Source organism: Tupaia chinensis, unplaced genomic scaffold, assembly GCF_000334495.1.
Source record: "Tupaia chinensis unplaced genomic scaffold, TupChi_1.0 Scaffold144378_1, whole genome shotgun sequence".
Lineage (NCBI taxonomy): Eukaryota > Metazoa > Chordata > Mammalia > Scandentia > Tupaiidae > Tupaia > Tupaia belangeri.
In genome coordinates, this window is record NW_006204238.1 from 2,515,835 (window position 1) to 2,533,092 (window position 17,258).

At 36.1% G+C, this 17,258-nt stretch overlaps 1 protein-coding gene across 2 annotated transcripts in view; it reads right to left on the minus strand.

Annotated features, from left to right (window-relative positions):
- Positions 1 to 17,258, minus strand: part of GHR (growth hormone receptor) — a 275,628-nt gene that overhangs the window by 26,436 nt on the left and 231,934 nt on the right. For both annotated transcript variants that reach the window (XM_027767675.1, XM_027767674.1), the window contains exons 4-5: positions 4,978 to 5,107; positions 313 to 485 (exon numbers count right to left, since the gene is read on the minus strand). In XM_027767675.1, the coding sequence (XP_027623476.1) occupies positions 313 to 485; positions 4,978 to 5,107 (303 nt within the window). The remainder of the gene's footprint in view (positions 1 to 312; positions 486 to 4,977; positions 5,108 to 17,258) is intronic.

Consider the following 17,258-nt stretch of genomic DNA (forward strand, 5'->3'; position numbering starts at 1 on the left):
CCTCTCCAAAAAAACTTCTTAAAAAAAAAAAAAAAAAAAAAAAGAAAAAAAAGAATTCAATCCAGGTAAAAAGAACTCCTAAAGGAAAAGATTCCACCAAACTCCCATTCTTTTCTTCATATTTACTGCTAGGCTGCTTTGTGTTAGAATCAACTTAAATGCCAGCTGATCCCATCTCCTGTAAAATAGATCTCCATGCACCCACAGAGCATTACTACAAAGTCTCCCTACTTGATTATACTTGGATGTTACAAGCTTCCCCATTTATTTACTCTAAGACTGTGTCAGATGAAGCACAAACCTGTCATTTACCTATTTGGTCAACAGAGAAACACTTCTGATCCACAGTACCACCATTGTTGATTAGCTTGATGCAGTAAGGTGTCCAGATAGAGGTATAAGATGAATTAAAGTAACAGCTATTTTCTCCTGCAGAGACATAATCGGGACATTCTTTCCATTCTTGAGGCCTTTCTTGAGTGATCCTGAAATGGAAGGTAAAGTATAAGGAATTGTTCCAAACATCACACAGGGCCTGGAAGGAAGGGCAAGGATGAGAAGCTGGGAGAAGACACATAATTATTCCCTTACAGCTGTTTTCCAGGCTGATCTGTTTGGCACAAGGAGAAAACTTGTATAGTATCAGAGAGGTCTTGAGACAGCTGCTCATCAGCTGTTGGAAAGAACTTGGAATGAAAATGACAGAGACTCCAGGGTCTGAGACAGGGGATTGCTGCTTACAATCTGGTTGAGATTCTTAAATGTTATATACTCTCGGATGAAAGGGAAATACATTCCTGATGACAAAAGTAAGTGGGTAAAGGGCAGAAGAAAGGACAAAATGTGTTTGTGTGTATGTGTATTTACAGCAGTAGGGAAAAATTTTTAAAAACTAGGTATAGGTTAGTCATTGAAGTATAGTATGGCTTATTTGGTCTTGACTTTTAAACTAAACAGAGTGCATTAAAAGGAATTTAATATGACTGCCCAGGAAATGAGGCTTGATATGATAGGAGATGGAATACCAAATGTTATTTAGCATAACTGATAGTATAAAAGTTACTAAACTCAAAGTATTAAGATGTTTCAAAGATGCAGGACACTGCTTAGCAGGTCTGGATTTGTAATAAGAAGGTTATCTCTGCTGTGTTTCACATGGTTTATTAACTCTGGCAATGTCAGGACCCTGAGTCCCATGAGGACTGTGTGAAAAATTCTGTTTAGATTATCCCAAATCCATTAGCTTACAGGACAAACAACTTAAAGCACTTATCTTAACTATGATGAATCAGGAGTAGCTCATTCAAAACACAACTCCCAGTTTCCTTTTTTATTAACCAAAGTTGTATCTTATTTTAAATAAATATTTAAAACTTATTTTTTAAACTATTAAATCTTGACAAGAAAACAGACTCATAAAGCAGATAGTCTGTCACCTGCCCTCACTGGGTTGAATTGCTATAGAGATGGTCAAAGCCAACTTACGAAGTTCTCTCTCCTCTTACTCTCCAAAGCTAAGTGTTTTAGGTTTGTTCTCAGACTATCTTATGAAATAGGAGTGGCAGTTGCAGAGACTATCATTAAAAATGAGGTAAAGAACAGAAGAAATGCTTTCCATCTAGAGGAAGTTAGTTGAAAAGGAAATCATAAAAACAAAAACATCTTTTATATTTTAAGGGCAGCCATTTTCATTACATGCAGCTTATGCATTTTGGCTTAGTATTTGACCCTTTTCTTAGGGGAAAAGAAAATGCTCTTTCTCTCTTTCAATTTCCTTTATAATCTTGCGTGAAAAAAATTTCTTTTAAAAGGCCAGGGTAGGGGCCAGCATGTGGCGTAGTGGTTAAGGTGCTGGTCTTCCACATGACAGACTATGGTTTGAGTCTTGGACATGGCAGCTTGCTTTCTTGTCTTCTCTCTTTGTCTCTCTCTGGTCAAATTTAAATAAATAAATAAATAAATAAAATTGAGAAATAATTCTTTTTTTTTTTTTTTTTTTTTTATAAAAAAGGCAATTAAAGCATTCTTACAGAGGTGAGAAAAAAATTTTTTTTTTTTTTTTTTTTTTTTTTTAATAAAAGGCCAGGGTAATTTCTGGAGGAGGGCTAGTGTGGGGGATGGCAGAGAGAGGGGGTACAGCCTTAAAGACTAAGCATTTGCAGGCTCACTTCCTTTAAAAACAAGGTATTTACAAGCAAGAAGCTGAGAACAGAGAAACTCTGACATGCTTCACAGAGGCTGCTTTGGCCATGCCTGAGATTTGTATTCATGCCGAGTCCCCTCCAAGCTCAGAGGCTGAATCTGGCACCATCTCCCTCACAGAGGGCAGAGACTGTTCTGAATCAGCTGCCTTAACACCCCAAGGCTGCCTCTTCTGCCAACTCACCTGGCAAGGAGCAGAGCCAAGCAAAACACACAGGCCTGTGCCTACACTGCTGACAGGTCTGCTTAGATCTTGTTATGCCTTAGGTGCCAAGGCCAGGCCAGTGAATGGACAGCCCATGGCACTGCCCCCTTCCCTGACTCTGGTTTTGGAGAAAACCATGTGACAGTTTTGTTTATGTGTCAAGGAGATGACAGGGATGATTCTATAGTTTCAGGAGTTGCCTGGGAACTGAATTCTAAGAAACAATGGCAGAAGGCAAAATGTGCATTTGTGCTCTTTGTGTAAGTGGTAATGAGAAGTCTAATACATTCATATGCTAAAGAGTGAGGTCTAATTCTGATATTCCTAACCCTTTGGTTCTACCCTCTCAGATATACTGGGTTATAGGCTTAGGCCAGTTTGTCTAAGATATTCAATATAGTTCCATTTTAATAGAGATAATACAACATAACAATTTTTCAAGTATGGGATGGCACATAATCAAGAGATTGTACTTGAGGTGTTTAAGGATATTAACAATATCTCCACACTGATGGGCTTTCAACCACCAACAGGGAAAAAACTCAGTCACCCCTGTGGGTTATGTCTGAGACTTTTCTTCCACCTGATCACATCTTCAGCAACATCCTTGCTAGTGCAGAGCCTGTGCTGGATTTAGGGATGCTGAAAGGACTGGGGTGTGCAGGAGTGGGCTATACTGAGAGATGTGGTCCTGATGGATGACAAGTATATATTTGTGAGGGCTTCATACCTTTGGGTCTACCTTTTGTTCACTTAAATGTGATGAATATTGCGGTGGCATAAACCTAGTTTCACAAAGTGGGTCCAGCTTAAGAGGTAATTCTGCTATTCCTCTATTCAGATTGGTTAAGTATACCTATAAAAATATCTTTTCAAATTTGTTTGATTGAGCTGGCTCTTCAAGTTGCTGAAGTAAAGCATGGAAATTATACCTACTATGACTCTCTTTTTCCATTTACAAATAACATCATTCCATACATATTCAAGAGCATTGTCATTTACACAGCATTTACTTTGTATTAGGCATTATTTGTAATATGAGATAAAAAGTAGATGACAGTCTATTCATAACTTAGGTGCAAATACAACACAATTAAGAGTCTTGAGAACTCCAGGATACCCATGTCTGGGGTGGGGCTGGGGGTATCCTGGAACCAATCCCCTATGGATACTAAGGGACAAATGCATTTATTATAAGTGAGACATTGTGTCAAGTATTTTTCATGTATGTCTAATAAAACTCTTAAAGAAGCCACGGGACAAGTCCATTATTTGCATTCTGCAGAAGAAGCTGAGCTTGTGCAGACGGACTAATCTGCCAACCATTGCTTGGTGAGCAACTGCTAAAGCCAGAATGAAAGGCAGATTTCAGGCTCTGAGTTCATGTCCTTAACTGGTCACTGCCATTTCCCTTCCCTCTCCCATCTCCTCTGTGGGGTAGACATCATCATCCTTGGACTGATGAACAACAAGAGCCCCGAAAAAAGGGTCCTCACTACTTCTCTAGGGGCTGGGTAGAAAAGTGATAAAGAACTGTTTAAGCCTAAAATTCAAAAAGGTAGAAAGAAACAACATAAGAGTAAATACAAAAGGAAATAATGTCAGATGAGAGGGTAGTAATAAACTACTTAGTGACTATAATGAAAGGTAATTGTTTTACTCTTTCCTATTATTTCAGGTCTTCAGTAAAAATGGATGAGAAAAGCAACATAGTCTCTTAAGGAAAGTAAGTAAAGAGGAACACAGACGCTCTACATAGAAACCTGAGTCTTTAAAAACATACAGCTTTTCAGAACGCACCTATGCCTTTTCGCCATAAAGAAAGTACAATTCAAAGCCTACCACGTCCTACAAGGTTTAGCACAGTCCCCCCTGAGGAGCACTCTCATCTTTTCCCAGATCACTCCCATTGTCTACCTGGTGCCCCCTGTGCTGTGCTGACGGGCTTTCCTCCAACGTGCCAGCACTGCCTCTGGGTCTTTGCACTGGCAGTCTGCTCTGCCTGGACAGCCTTTCTCTCAGAGTTTCACGCGGCCTCTCTTCCTTCATTTATGTCTTTGCTCTAACACAACATGCCAGAAAAGCAGCCTGTGATCTCATCCCATTTCAAATAGCACTTAAGCGTCTACCCGCACACTCAGCCAAACTCACACATGCACAAACTCATGCATTTCCATACGCACTCTCACCTACATATTGACACACTCACTTTCTCATGCACACACATAGATGGATAGTGTTGATACTCCTTTTTCTGGTCTTATTTTTCTTAATAACCCATAGTATCAACATTTATTTTATTTACTTATTATTATTCATATCTCCCCAGCTGGCAAAAAAACTCCATGAGACCAGGGACTTTATCCTTTGTAATCACTGTTGTACTTCCAGGGCCTAAAACAGTACCCAATACATAACAAGAGTTTAATTACTCTTTTTAAAGTAAAAGAATAAATACATGTACTAAATCTCTGAAATAAATCATATCCATTCCTACACTGCATGTGGCTCATTATATTTTCAATGACAAATGTGTGGAGGGAAAAATCAGAAAGGCGTGAAGGCAGCACCTTTTAGTATAGAACAGCCGCACGGATCCTGGGCTCCTTATGCTATGATGAGCCCCATCTGTCCAGTGGCATGAAAAGGTCTCTAGCTCAGGTGAACGGCACTTGGTGAATGTAGGCTTATCAGAAGAATCTGTAGAATAAAAAAGAAAAAGGAAGGCATGAAAACAGGAGGGTCATATACGTTCCCAATGAGACACATACTTGTGCAAAACCAGACTACTGGGATAAAGACAGCACTTATAGCATCTGGGCAGTAATGCCAAGGTCTTCCAGAAAGGTCTTTTTCCTGGATCATAGATTCAGAGCCTGTAACTTACCAGTGTCAACCCTTGATTCTAAAGACAAACCACTTTTTCTTTCTTTCAAGCATTACTTCTTAGGGCTTATTTAAGAAACTAGAGCTAGAGAAATGGTTTGCATACAGGTAGCTCATTTGGAAGGTGATTGATCTCAGGAACTAGAAGTGAGGGAATGTGGAGAGAAAGAAGGGGAGGGAGAACAACTAATAATCTGTGTGTTATAGAGCTGGTTACCCCAGTTGCCAATTGGGACCTGACCTCACTCTAGTCCTTCCAAGCAGCTATGTGGAATCCGTGTCCTACAGAAATATGGGAGGCTGGGATGTTCTCCTACAAACTCCACACTCATCCATGGTTGAGGGTTGCCTTGCAGATATTAACTTCCATGAAATTGAAGGCAGCATTTGCACATGGGCTGAGGGTCCTTGTCCAGGCAGGCACGTGAATGTAAGGTAACCAATAATGTGTATGGTGACAACTGTTCACCATAGATGACTGTGCTGGTAACAGATGGAACACGGGCGATGTGGAGTTGGGACCACAACATTCTCCATTCACCACAGCGAATTTTTCATTTTATAGATTTTTAAAAAGTCACATATGCTTATATTCCTTTAAAAGATTTATCCAATAAACTCATTGTATAGATGCCATCTCTAATCAGTATACACCTATACATGTGTCAATTTTAATTTGAGAAGTATAGAGAATGCCTGTGTGTTAGAATGTTAGCCAACATTCTTTGCATCTATGAAATCTGCAGCTCTCCATGTGCAACAGACAGATCTGACTCAACACCCATTTTTAATTCTTAGTGGTCTGGGATCCATGGCTATTTTAGAAATGGTATCTTTTCTTTTACTTATTTTTTAAAGAGATTTTTGCAATAGGAAGTGTGTGCTTGCCAGAGACAGAGAGACAGAGAAACAGAAAGTGAGAAATCAATTCTTAGGGGGAATAGCCATGCCACAATCCCTTCTCCCCCATGTTACTCTCAGGTTTCTTGGCATGCATGCACACACCTGACACGAGTTTGAAGTCAACAGGCCTGGGATTCAAACCATGGTCAACTCAGTGGGAGTCCAGAGATGTAACCTTCATGTCATCTGCTGGTTCCTCTTTTTCTTACTTTTTAATTTTTTGCTCCTTATATAATTAGTTTTCAATTTTATTGTAAGCTTTATCTATTTGTCATCTGATCTATAACTCTCATTCTAGAACATTAGGGAGGTTCTCAATCTTGAGGTATCTTTATGAATACTTTAAAAGAGAATTTGAAAATAAATAATAGGCAAAGAAATAGGAAAAAATTATTGATTCCATATTTTAGGTACATACTTGGTGTCTTGAATCAAAATATGCCTCCTTTTCCTCTGACAATGAACTCCTGAGAGATGGGATGTTATAAACCTTCTAAACAAATTCATTGTTCAACTATGCATTCAACAAACATTTATTAAACATTAATTTTGTGCCAGACTCTGTTTAAGAGACAGAGCAGTGAACAAAACTCATAAAAGTCTTGGTCCTTGTGGAATTTCTATCCAGTGGGGGAGTAAGGGAGGTAGGGATCCTATAAAGAGTAAAAGCAGAGAAAGAAAGAGATGATAGGACTAGGAAATGAAGACCTCATTCCCCTTCCATTCACAGCCATATTAAGGTAGTGAAGAAGCTCAGCTTTGCGAAATGTGTTCTTGTTTAAGGACATCTGCTGCCCTGTATAGTTTGACCACAAGCAAGTGAATCTTCAGCAAATCCCGAGTCGCGCACATGTCTTTGTTCCTGGAAGCAAATGTTGGGGACAGCAAGAATTATTCTTGAAATAAATTCTATGGTCAAACCATTGTTAAGAAATAATTTCCTGTCTGAACTGAGAAATTATATGAGTTTGGGGGCATGGATAGGCACCGTCTTGGTACCAACGGGCAGATGGTCAGCCCTGTGTTGTTTGCTAATGTCTCTTAGAGCACTGAAGTATAAGAGCCTGTATAATCCATTAAAAATTAATACAGTGAAAAAGATGTGTGTTTTGTTAGGAAAGCACCTATTATCAGCAAAGGACTAGGAAGAGTTCCTTTATTAATTGGCAGAATCATCGAAAACATTATTTTAGGTCCTTTAAGAAAATTAATTATTATTCAAACATTTATTTTTCTTTTATAATTATTTTTTCATATTCAATTGCTGTATATCATTATAACATACACAGTGAATTTTCCAAGAATAAACATATTTAAACCACCACTATTTTAATGCCTGCAGTTTGTGGAGAATATTTTACATGTTGACTACTCAATTGCACAGAAGGTAAGAAGAGAAAATGCACTAGACAAGAAGTTGAGAGATTTGCACTCTAGTCCTGGCTCCAAAATTATTTAACCTTGACCTTGACAAGTTACTTGGGCCTCAGTTTTCTTAATAGAGAGCCTGGAATAAATGATATCTAGGATCCTTTACAACATCATTTTTACAATTAAGTTACATATAGAACCATTAATAGTAGTGTACAGAACCAAAATATAATTTTGCCATGTGGGCTGAGACAATCAGAGGCTATCACATGCAAATGCTGTTCAGGGTCTTATATTCCCTGTGTAATGTATGTCCCATAATGGCAAGAATAATAAACCCAACTCCAAAACTTGAAACAAACAAACCCAAAAAACTTTGTTTCCTGGAAAACAAACAAAACAAACAAACCTTAATGAAAAAAATAATTTCAAACACATTTTGCTTATTTAAACTTAGCATTACTATGTTTATTCTGTTTCCTTTAAACTCCAGATGTATAGAAAGCTCCTATTATCTTCTTATTTTAAATAAGAAATAGGAAATCCATGGTTATGGTGCTAATGTGATAAAGTGTGTATCTACACAGGGGACCCTGACAGAGACATCTTGTAGCCAAGCTATTTTCTAGTTTATCTTTTTTAGGTCTATCCTTCCCTGCTTCTTTTCCACTTTTGCATTTCTTTCTTATTGCTTGCATCCTCCTCTTTACTGCTTTCCTTCTTTTGTGGCTGGGCATGTGCTGTTAAGTGCTATAGTAGAATCCCTGAGGTAGCTCCCAAAGATTCCTGCCTCCTCTTACTTAGCACTTTACCTATCTCCTTCCCTCGAGGAACTTGCTCTAGCCAACAGAATGTGGCAGCATTGAAGGGTGTCACTTCCGTGATTAGGTTACAAAAGACTGAGACTTCAACCTTACTAGAAGACTCACCCTCTGGCTGGTTTTGATGAAGCAAGATGCTGTATGGGTGAGAAGCACATGGCAAAGAACTAAGAATTGCCTCTGGCCAACAACCAGCAGAAAGCTGGTCTAACAGCCCATGAGGAAGTGAATCCTGCCAACAACAATGTAAGTGAGCATGGAAGCCAATGCTTTCCCAGTCCAGCTTTCAGAAGAGACCACAGTCCTGGCTGAAATTTTGTAGCTTTGTGAAAGACCCTAAGCAGAGGAGCCAACTGACAGGTTAATTTGGAGGCAGGGTAGGGACTCTTCTTAACTGTACTAATTATTTGAATGCTATTGATAGAGAATGAATAAATCAAATGTAGCAGAACATGAAAGGAGTGTTCAAGAATGATACAATCCATTTTCTTACCAAAGTCAAAGCGTCATAGTGAATGAGGAAAAGTGGGTAACTTCTCTTGTGGAGGTAAGAAAAACTGCAATATGACTGGCTGCTAGATGCATCTTTAGTCACTTTCTCTTGCAAAGACTTTCAACAATCCTAAAGACCATTTTTTTATTGTAATTTTGAGGTTTCCAAGTCTGAGAGGGACTGGCATAATCTTAAAATGAACACCTTTTGGACTATGTGTGAAAACCCTATTAGAATTGTGTTTCTTCAAGCTGGGTAAATTCACTTTACAAATTGCAGTGATGTATAGTGACTGAATGTATAAAGTACATTTTAAAAAATAAAGAAAAAAAGAAAAAAAACCTGAGACAAGACAAATATGTCTACTTTCTCAACCTCTATTCTGCATCATACTGGAAATCCTAGCCAATGTAATCAGACAAGAAAATGAAATAACAAAAATTCAAATTGGAAAAAGAAAACAACAACAAATTGTATTCTTTTCACTTCAAAAACCTACAATAGATTCTGAGGTCCTCTCTGCTATGCTACTTAGGATAGTTCTTTCTAAACTATTAATATTTTTAAATCTTTTTAAATGTAAACCTAAAGACAATGTGGTTTACCATATATTTATGGCATCTCTGAAAATCAAGAAAGCCCGCTTTTGTCCATAAATTAATTCTCATGGAGAGAAATGGGTATCCCTACTTAAGTGTTCCCACATTCTGAAGAAATGTTAGATTTACAGTGCTCAGCTCTTAAAAATTTTGATGACAGATTTGAGATTTATTTTAATTTTATCTTTGGAAAGTTCATTTGGAAAATGAGGATTTTGACTTGTAGTTGCACATTTTATTATTTTTATTTTAAATATACTTTAAAGTTTATTTTACTCATGATAGAGTATGCATACACCATATGTGTACAAATACAGGGGAGAGAGATGCAGAGAGACACTCAATAGGGTCTTGCCATGCTATGATTCTCTTCTGTAGCCTTCCAGCTGGCCAGGATCTTGGACCAGGCATGTGCAACATGGGATGTGAACCTGCAGGTATCTACGTGGTGGCTTCTAGCACTGCAGGTTGGTATGCTATCATCTGTATTACCAACACAGGGCCTGTATTTTTATTTCAGTTATTACTACTATGTTGTATCATGTTATATATGACATCATGTTGAACACTTTACACATATGATATCATTTAACACTGACATTCATTCCAGGAGGTGAGTATTACTTCCATTTAAAAATGGATAAGGCCCAGCTGCTCTGACATATGCGTAGCACCACTGTGTGGTAGGACAAAGTTTGATTTCCAGGCCAACGTGAACAAGCAGGTACAGTTGTACATGCCTGTAATTCTGCTTAATTGGGAGGTTGAGGCAGGAGGATTGTTAAATAGCAAGAACCTGTCAAAAATATCAATGTCTGTCTCTCCTTTTCTCTCTCTCTCTCTCTCTGAAATGGGTGAAACTGGAGTATAGATAAGTGAGTTACCCATTTTTATACTCATGTAGGTAGCAAATATCAGATTAAAAGACAGGTCAGTGTGATTTTAAAGTCTAAATTCATTTAAAACATTTTATTTATTGATTTGTTCTATGAGTGAGAGAGAGTGAGAAGCATCTCCACTGGGTCTGACTCCATGATTCACTCCTAGATCCAGCAGCCCCTATCATGGACATGTTCTTGCCTCTAAGCCTCAACTCTAAACACTAGCAAAGAATAGTCACTGTTATTGTTACACAATCTCTTTTATAGCTCAAAGAATTCAAAGAAGGGGAAAACGACAAGCTGAGATGTCCTCTTGATTCAACTCTCAGAATTTAGAAACCTGGTAATAAGTCCTATAAGCAGCCTTTCCCATCTGTAACAACATTGAAATCAACTGAAGAACTTTAAAAAATACCAATGCCTTGGCCTGCTCCTAAACATTTGAATTAATTTGTTTGGGGTGCAGATAGGGTACTGAGATTTTAAAAAAATTCCCCAGTTCTTGCAATATATATCCCAGGTTGAAAACCACTAATATAGAGAAATAAAGTTGTATGTAAGACCATCAATTCTGGCAATGTTAACTACGGAGGATGAACAGTTGGTCTAAACTCTTGAGAATCTAGTTCAGGAGATTGTGTGGGCAGAATCTAAATACTAAATTACTTCAGAAGAATAGTAATGTTTCATGATGACTACTTGGAAAATGAGATATTTTAAATATATGTGCAAAATGCTATGTCTAAATGATAACCCTGCCTAAACTTCTGAAGGACTACAAATTGGCACTAGAAATGAACAAATTAAGACACACTTGAACTAGTTTTCCTACTGAAATTGTTGTTTAGAGAACTTGAAGAAAGTTTTACTAAATTTGAGTTTTTGAAAGTGGATAAAATTTGCTATTATGCCCAAACCCACAATGACAGAAATAGCATCAGAGGGATCTGGGAAGCACTGCTGGTTGCCCCACATCACCTTGATGGTGACCATGACTGTTGGTCAGATTATCTGGGCAGACCAAAGTCTCCTTTACTGCCCAGCGAATTTCTTGTAGGAGAAAGGTCTTCCCAAGAGTGCACAAAGGGAAGACATCAAGCAGCTGTTATATATTAAAGTATTAATTTATATTTGTATTCTTTGTTCTCTCATCAGAGATGCCTTCATATCCTCAACACAAAACAAAGCAGAAAAAAAAATCATATATAAATTCCCAAAGTTTTCTTGGAGTTCAGGGCTAAGGGATAACAAAGAGGATAATCAATTAAAATGGGAGGTGATCAATTAAAATGGGAGGGGAAGGCTGGAGGGAAAGAAGTCTTTGAAGGAAAAGGACAATCTTTTTCATAGAATTCCGGGTTGTGGAGCAGAAGGCACTTGGTCTCCATTTGCACTTAAATATAGAACCTCCATGGCACTATGGTTTGTGGACCATCTGTTGCTGACAGTCCTGGCATTGTTATTAACATTGAACAGAGGGTAAAGTACTTAAATACCAGAGGTCTTCAAAAAGTTCACTGAAAATGCATATTACAAAAAACCATGCATGAAGTGGGGACTTGAAGGGAAAACCTTGCCCCCTGAGCAAAGTACAGCTAAATACAACTAGCTGACAATTTCCTTTTGAGAGTTGAGGTGGCCGCAGACAATAAGGAAAGGAATAATATAAAGCAAAATAATAGTCTTCGATATGATTAAGAAAGTTCACTAAGTTAAACTTTCCAAAAGCATACTAAAGAAACAATTTTATACAACAAATGATCTTCAAATGTGATTTTCATCTAAAATGATGAAATGATAAGACCAAACAAGAGCATGTAAATATATCATATAACATGTACATAAGAAATAAGGAAAATATTATAATGAAAGGAAAGTGCATTGAACCAAATGACTTTTGATCCATAATTTGGATTTGGGTTCTGCTAAGAACCCAAATGTATAGTCAATCAGGGATCCGTTTTAGAAAAGAACCATCACAGCGTGCTCACTAACCCTGATCCATTTAAAGAATGGTTAATGCTGAACATAAGCCAAAGTGAAGAAATACTTAAAGTCAACTGAAATAGCTTTCATATGTCCTGAGGATTGCATAAGCACACTGGTTCAGGCCAAGTATGGTGAAACTGTAATGTTCTTTCCACAAATAATAAATAAGAGATGGTGATTCTAGCAAAGCTAGTCTATTTCCTAGACTATGTCTGCATAGGCTTTCCATAAACTCTTGGAGTGACTGATGAGGCTGAATATATCAGAGATTTAAGAACATTTTTGTTATATTTGGGTAAGGCAATATTACACAATAAAACTTGTATGATCCTTGACGATTTGATAAAAAAAATGTGAGGATGCAACTCTCCCAGGAAAGATATAAATTACTGCATTCAACAGTACTGTTTTTTTCCAATCATTCTCAGGAAGAAACCGAATGGAAAGTGAGGTGACAACATGTCAACTAAGACTTCTTGGGGTCACTATGTGACAGTCACTATTCTGTACATTATATCTATCAATTTCTTTCATTCTTACAACTGTGGAATGAGGCATGTACTGTTATTCTTACTATTGTATAGATGAGGATATGTGTATGTGTGTGTACATGTATGTCTCAATAAATTCTAATGCAATAAATTCTAATTTATTCTATTTAAACTTATAAATGACGCAGCTTGCAGCTCATAAATAAATTTGCTAATAGATTCCTATTTTCAGTTAGTGAAACATTACATCTGAAGCTAAAGCTGCCTCTATGAAAATTGAAAATTAATAGAAATGGTATGTAATTCCCAATTGGCAAGTCTATAGGTTAAAAAATAAAAAAAGTTTTCCAATCTTTTTCAAATGTGCTCTTTGACACTATATTATACTATATTATTTATAAGGTAGTTCATTTACTTTTGAAAATAGTGATAAACCAAGAAATTTGCAGATTTATTTTACCGTATTTCAATACACTAACATCCATCAAAGACATGGCCTTTATTGAAAGGAGGCTTTAGATGAAAGAATTACTGAGTTTCTGATGATCTTCAAATAGAAGAGTGCTTTGAAAATGACAAGAGTACTTTGGAAAAGGGTGCATGGCCCCAAAACAGAGCTTTAAAAGGGAGACTCCAGCAAGCTGAGCAAGGCATTCATTTCTTTCAACCGAAGTGTTTACTGTAGGCCCATTGGTTATGAAACTACAAATACCCAGTTCCCCAAATGGTATAGGCTCTTGTCTTTAAATTAATGACGGGAACTGGTGAAAAAGTTTAATAAAATGTTTTCTATTGAACAATATTACATATAAAATTTACAAATTTGATTTCTTCCATGGTTTTCAATAGAACTGAAAAAAGCACAGCAGTTAAATATACCTAGGTACTTACTGACTTTGAGTTGCAAATGAGAGCTCAGAAGCTCTTCTTTTTATGTCATTTTAAATTAAAATGTTGTAAGTTTTTTGAAAATGAATTCAGGGTGCATCCTTTTTATTTTTAATTTTTTTCAGGGTGCATCTTTTATATTATATTTTATTTTTGAACTTATTTTTATTATTATTTATACATCAAATTGCTATACATCATTTAGATTTTTTGTTTTTTTAACTTTTTTATTAATTTTAAAAATTATTATTCATACATTAAATTACTATACATCATTTAGATTTTTTGTTTTTTTAACTTTTTTATTAATTTTAAAAATTATTATTCATACATTAAATTACTATACATCATTTAGATTTTTTGTTTTTTTAACTTTTTTATTAATTTTAAAAATTATTATTCATACATTAAATTACTATACATCATTTAGATTTTTTGTTTTTTTAACTTTTTTATTAATTTTAAAAATTATTATTCATACATTAAATTACTATACATCATTTAGATTTTTTGTTTTTTTAACTTTTTTATTAATTTTAAAAATTATTATTCATACATTAAATTACTATACATCATTTAGATTTTTTGTTTTTTTAACTTTTTTATTAATTTTAAAAATTATTATTCATACATTAAATTACTATACATCATTTAGATTTTTTGTTTTTTTAACTTTTTTATTAATTTTAAAAATTATTATTCATACATTAAATTACTATACATCATTTAGATTTTTTGTTTTTTTAACTTTTTTATTAATTTTAAAAATTATTATTCATACATTAAATTACTATACATCATTTAGATTGTGAAAAGACTTTACCCAGCATGATACACACCTCAGTCCAGCCCAGTTGAGACTATTGTACACATCCTTGTCAACAGATAAAAAACCTAATCTGTGTCCCACAAGTATCTTACTTCCCCATTTTCCCCCCAAATTTCCTTTCCTACGTTCCCTCACATACTCTTTCCACTTTGTCTCTAGCGTCCGTTACAATTTTTAATGCTTTTATGTTCTCCAGTTTTTCAGTCTCTACTACAGAGTGCGGACTGTCGGTATTGTTAAGTGGAGATATACAATGTCTGTCTTTCATAACCTGACTTGCTTCACTCAGCAACAAATCTTCCATAATTGCCCACTTTCTATCAAATTCCAGGGCCTTGTTTTTTATGGCTGAATAGTATTCCATGGAGTATATGTGCCATAAATTTTCAATCCATTCGTCTGTTTGTGAACATTTGGGTTGGTTCCATGTCTTAGCAATTATGAATAATGCTTCAATGAAAATAGCTGTGCAAGTGCTTTTCTGACTGAGTGCTCTCCTGTCCTTTGGGTAGATACTCAAGAGTGGAATTGCTGGATCATATGGTAGTTCTATTTGAAGGTCTTTGAGAACCCTCCATATTATTCTTCACAGTGGCTGGACCAATTTACATTCCCACCAACAGTGTAAGAGTGTGCCCCTTTTACCATATCCTCTCCAGCACTTATCATTATTTGTTTTTTTAATCTTCACCATTCTGACTGAGGTTAGGTGGTATCTCATTGTGGTTTTGATCTGCATCTCCCTTACATTGAGGGATGTTGAACATTTTTTTCATATGCTTTTTGGTTGTTCATATGTCTTCCTTAGAGAGTTATTTGTTCAGCTCATTTTCCCATCTTTTAATCAGGTTAATAATTTTCTTCCAGGTAAGCTGCTTGAGTTTCCTGGGTATTCTGGTTATCAGTCTCAGGGTGCATCTTAACAATTGATTTGGGGTGCATTTATAAAATTGTGGGGTTAGGGTCAGCAGGTGCTTAAGGTGCTGGACTCCTACATGGTAGATCATGATTTGAGTCCCAGACCTGGCAACTTGAAAATCACACTTGGTGCGTGTGATTCCTCTAAAATTCCAGGAGGAGAATAGAGGAGATGGGATTGTGACATGGCTATCCCTCCTGGGGAGTAATTTTTCACTTACCCTCTCAGTGTCTCTCATCTCTCTCCAGCAAGCACACACGCTCTATGGCAAAACCAACAACAACAAAAATTGAAGGACTGATCCAAATAAAGATACAGTCTCATAGTCTTTATTTGCAGTTACTTCAAGATGGATGTCAAGTCAACTAAACTTTGTACTTGAAAAAGTATTTACAGCACATGTGTTAACTGAACACAGCCGATATTGTAATTCATATTTTTTAAAGTTTTGGCCATAGTTCATTTTTCTAGCAGTGTCAGGTGACAGATGGCTGTAGATGTATTACTACTGGCATTTATCACTTAGCTTTTCACCAAACTTTCCTTTTGTTGTTTTATTTCATTTTCATGGAACACTTTCTTCATGAAATGCATTGTATTTATTGTACTTCCCTTAGTAATTGTGGTTAAACATAATTTATTCCAGTTTTCAACACTCAGGGGCATTAATCAATCATCTTACTTTTCTTCTTTCCTTTCTTCTTTGTAATATTTATCTAGTACATTTTATCATTGTTTTTCACATTATTTCATTTAATTGTCCTGGACAGAGTGATCATATGATTCTCTGTCTGATTTTAACTTTTTTCTCTTCTTTCTGATTTCAGATTCTGTACCCACTCTTAAAAGCAGAGTGACTGCTAATAGGGCTTCTTGAATAGATGAGTCAGGGCACTATTTTCTTGATGTTCTTTTCTCTAGAGAGGGACCTGCCAATGCAAATGCAGCTGCCCAAAGTTTCAATAACGTAGACTTTTGGAAGACAGAAACAGGCACACAAACTTAAAGACACACATTTACTGCTTTGCAGAACTGACTTAGGAAATAGAAGTGCTAGTGTTTTATTATAAAAAAAAAATGTATCCTGCAAAGCATGGTTTTGTGATGTCAAAAACAAGTACACTAAATAATGACACAAAAACAACCAGCATTAAATTTAGTCAAGTTTATTTTCTGTTTAGTTAAGAAGCATTGTAGATAATATAATTAAGTAACTTAAATATAAAGCAAGAGGATGTAGAGTAATTAGAAGTCTCATACGTGCCTTGCAAAAATGTAAAATATTACTATCATGGTGGAAAAGCCATTTGGCCATTCCATAAAAAGTTAAACACACAGTTAAATATAACCCAGCAATTCTGCCCCTAAGTATATGTCCAGGAGAATTAAAAATATATGTTCACACAAAAACATGTACAAAATGTTAACAGCATTACTGACAACACTTGAAAAGTAGAAGCCACTCAAATATCCATCAATTGATGAATTGTGAAATAATATGTTGTATTATCATGCAATAAAAATTAGTCATGAAAAGCAATAAAGTACTGGTATATGTTGTAATATGGGCACATCTTAAAAACCATTTTGCTGTGTGAAAGAAGCCAGGCACAAAGAGCTATATATTATTATATTCCACTTGTACAGATTCAACATTCAGAATAGTCAAACTCATAAAAACAGAGAGTAGATTAGTGGTTGCGAAGGAAGAGGTGAATAGGAAACTGAGAGTGACTACTGATGGGTACAGGGCTCCATGTTGAGGTGACTGAAACCTTCTG